Genomic DNA, 3,854 nt, shown 5'->3' on the forward strand with positions numbered 1-3,854 from the left:
GAACTGGGAGGGGGGGGGGGGGGGGACCTTTAAAGGGATAGTGTACCCACAAATTTTATGACTTGCTTTCTTTTGTGGATCATAAAAGAAGGTATTTTGAAGACTGTTGGTAACAAAGTTGTTTTGGTTACCAATGACTTCCATTGCACGAACGAAAAATCTGAGAGGATTCTCAAATTATCTTCCTATATAACTATGTTCCATAGTTTATGTTAGGCCGTTGTAGCCTAATCGTTTATGTGTAATAAATTTTATGTTGAATCAAATCAAATATTCCTTTCTAAAGCTACTATTTGTAATGTCTACTTAATACTTTCTCATTTAACACAAAAATAGCTTTAAATAATCTTTTGGGTGGTATTTTCACAGCCAAATGTAATTTGCGATTAATTAGATTAACAAATTTTAATTGACTGACAGCCCTAATTTTATTATTATTAATATTACTAATTGTAATAATTCAATATATAGAAATAAGAAATGAAATATAAAATGCTAATATATAAAGATTTTATTTAATATATAATTTTATAAATTATGCTGTTATTAAGTATGAGATTGAGCTGGGTGGCACCCTCGACTGCTCAGGTTCCAGAGGACGTATGTTTCTCTCTTTGTGTTTTGAAAAGTGCTGCTGTTTTCTTTTACCTATATTATTCAGTCTTTTATAATTTTCAGATAATTCATGTGTTTCTGCAGGCTTCCGCGCTATGCCTGTCAGTTCATCGAGATGTGTCTGATGGTGACGGCGGATCACGGCCCTGCTGTTTCTGGAGCTCACAACACCATAGTGTGTGCGCGTGCTGGCAAAGACCTGATCTCCAGCCTGACCTCAGGACTGCTCACCATCGTATGAGAACTACAGACTTTCCCACAGTACAGTCTGTGTAGCACCAGAAGAGCAGAGTTTCATCACTGGCTCTTTTTGTGTTTAGGGGGACCGTTTTGGAGGTGCCCTGGACGCAGCTGCTAAGCAGTTCAGCAAGGCGTTTGACAGCGGCATGCTGCCTATGGAGTTTGTCAACAAAATGAAGAAAGATGGCAAACTCATTATGGGCATCGGACACCGGGTGAAATCGGTGAGTACAAAAATCAAAAGTCTTCAAAAACGTGTTAAATATTGTAATTTCACACTGCTTCTCACACATTCTTCTGCTGGCTTTACTGATTAATTAATGTTTTCAGATCAATAATCCTGACATGCGGGTACAGATCCTCAAAGACTTTGTGAAACAGCATTTCCCTGCCACTCAGCTGCTGGACTATGCACTGGAGGTGGAGAAGATCACCACCTCAAAGGTACAAACACTTACCTGTGTCTTGGATCCCATTTAGCCCTGGTATTAACATTGTAACTGATCCCAGTGAGAAACCTGCACTGTAAAATCTTTCTCCCTATCATTCAAATTTCTGCCTGCATTGATTCCTATTGAAATGACTATTGATTTCCTCCATGAAAATTCTCCATACAACTGTAAATGTGACTGCAGCTTCAAAAGGAAAATAAGAAAAACAGAACCGTGAGACAGATGTGTGTTTGCTAAAAGCAACAGCTATGAATAAATGTCAATGAATACATTTAGATAATCTTAATTTAATGTAGTAAATGAGCACTGTTTGTGGCAAGATGAAAATTCAAATATAGGGGGCTTTTTCAGTAACGCCTTAGGGTATAGGGCCAATTCTCACTATTATCTAGTTGCTTACTAGCATGCCTATTATGAACATATTGGCTGTTTATTAGTGCTGATAAAGCACATATTCTGCATCACCTTATTCTACATCCATAATCCTACCCAATACCTAAACTTAACAACTACTTTACTAACTATTAATAAGCAGAAGATTAGGTGTTTGAGGCAAAAGTCGTAATTAATGGTTTGTTAATAGTGAGAATTGGACATTAAAATAAAGTGACTTTTTCCCCCCTTTTTTTTTATCTGATAAAATGTCTCTCTTTATCAGAAACCAAACCTTATCCTGAATGTTGATGGTTTCATTGGAGTGGCATTTGTGGACCTGCTGAGAAACTGTGGTGGCTTTACTCGGTAAGTAAAACTGAAGAAAAAGATGTGTAAAGGATAGTGTTGTTATTTAGATTTATTTATTTTAATTAAATATATAATTTATATTAATAAATATCATTGTATTTTTATATTTTGAATTAGTGTTTATTTTTATGTTATATTATTCTTTTAATTTAAGGTTAATCCTTTTGTTATGTGCTTTTAAAATTTTGTGTGTATATATATATATATATATATATATATATATATATCTGTTTAACCTTATTTTTATTTCAGTTTTAGTAAATTCAGTACTTCAACTTAAAATTATTTCAGTTACCTGCCAAGACATAATTTCTCATGTTTTTTTTCCCTGTCTAATATTTATATTTTACTTTATTTCACTTTTATTTCAATTAATGAAAATTATTTTCAATAGTTAATAACTAAAACACTGGCAAAGTTGAGTGTTCACGTAAATGGTAGCAGAAATAACACTGATCTCTCAAGCGCTTGTCCTTCTTTCTGTTGTGCAGTGATGAGGCAGATGAGTTTGTGGAGATTGGAGCACTGAATGGAATCTTTGTGTTGGGACGCAGCATGGGATTCATAGGTGTGTGTGAGATCTATCTCTGACATGTCTGTTATGAAATAATGTTATTTAAACAACCTTCTCTTTTTATGCAGGTCATTATCTGGACCAGAAGCGGCTGAAGCAGGGTTTGTACCGCCATCCTTGGGATGATATTTCTTATGTACTTCCAGAACACATGACGATGTAATGACAGAATCCAGATTTCAGTGAACCAGTGCGCTATGGAAGCAAAAGAGGTGTTTATGTGTGTGTATATGCACTCTTCCAAATGTGAGTGTTTGTGTGCATTACATTTTTTCTTTTCTTCCCGTTTGTGATCTTGTGTAAAAGTGAGGGTTTACTCTTCTGCTATAAACTGTTATTCTAACCTGTCAATAATCTAAATGCCTGTATTGATTGTGTTGCAAAGTCATTTGAAAACATCCTAAAACATTCCATGTTTCTGTAGTAAACATCTCATGTATATCTAGAACACGTAAATCTGCTTGCCATATCGGTGTGCCTACAAAAGGGAAATTAGATTAGAAACTAAAACGCCTGATTGCTGGAAACTTCTCAGTGTCATTTTTCAAGTAGTCGTGACTATAAACTGAACTTTTGAAGAAGCACTTAAAGAATGTCATTGTTAGATTAATCTGCCCTGACAGCTAGGCTGATTTTTTTTTTATGTTAGTTTGAGTTGTATCTTGTCAGTAGTGACATCTATAATTAACACAGTGCAATAATCCACTGCGCATAACAGCAAGCAATAGCTTTGTGTGTTTATAAATCTTACTCGTCTTAAATGTCAGATCAACTAATTTGCAGGAAAAAAGAAAGTTGCTATTTTTATCAACTAATACATACAGCTCAAACAAATATTTTGGCCACCGATGTTATTTGTAAATGTGCAGCGTGCCATACAGTTCACAATGTTTACAGTCCATCTGCCAGTCCAGCTGTATGAAGAACAGATGACGAAGTTCAGTGTGTGTTATTTGCTTAAATTATCTGGTTAAAAATAAAATTCATCATAGAAATGAAATCTTTTTCATTCAATTCATGCTCAGCTGTGATGACTATTAAACTGGATTCTGTTTTAAAGCAGATTCTCTGTGTGTGTGTGTGTGTGTGTGTGCGCGCGCGCTATTTTGTGACAAATGAGGACATAAATTTGTATAATGACAAAGGTATGACATAGGTATTACAAGGAGAAGGTGACTTTTCAGGACATTACCCCATGTCCCCACTTTTCAAAACGCTTATAAATCACA

At 35.1% G+C, this 3,854-nt stretch overlaps 1 protein-coding gene across 1 annotated transcript in view; it reads left to right on the forward strand.

Moving 5' to 3' along the window:
* Window positions 1–3,625, forward strand: part of LOC107567706 (ATP-citrate synthase-like) — a 30,946-nt gene extending 27,321 nt beyond the window's left edge. Inside the window, exons 23-28 of the mRNA XM_016253452.1 lie at window positions 700–850; window positions 936–1,079; window positions 1,186–1,299; window positions 1,966–2,048; window positions 2,543–2,619; window positions 2,694–3,625. Of these exons, the coding sequence (XP_016108938.1) occupies window positions 700–850; window positions 936–1,079; window positions 1,186–1,299; window positions 1,966–2,048; window positions 2,543–2,619; window positions 2,694–2,788 (664 nt within the window). The 3' untranslated portion in view covers window positions 2,789–3,625. The remainder of the gene's footprint in view (window positions 1–699; window positions 851–935; window positions 1,080–1,185; window positions 1,300–1,965; window positions 2,049–2,542; window positions 2,620–2,693) is intronic.
* The last annotated feature ends 229 nt before the right edge of the window (window positions 3,626–3,854 follow it).

This window comes from Sinocyclocheilus grahami, unplaced genomic scaffold (genome assembly GCF_001515645.1).
Source record: "Sinocyclocheilus grahami isolate Dianchi unplaced genomic scaffold, SAMN03320097.WGS_v1.1 scaffold27.1, whole genome shotgun sequence".
NCBI lineage: Eukaryota > Metazoa > Chordata > Actinopteri > Cypriniformes > Cyprinidae > Sinocyclocheilus > Sinocyclocheilus grahami.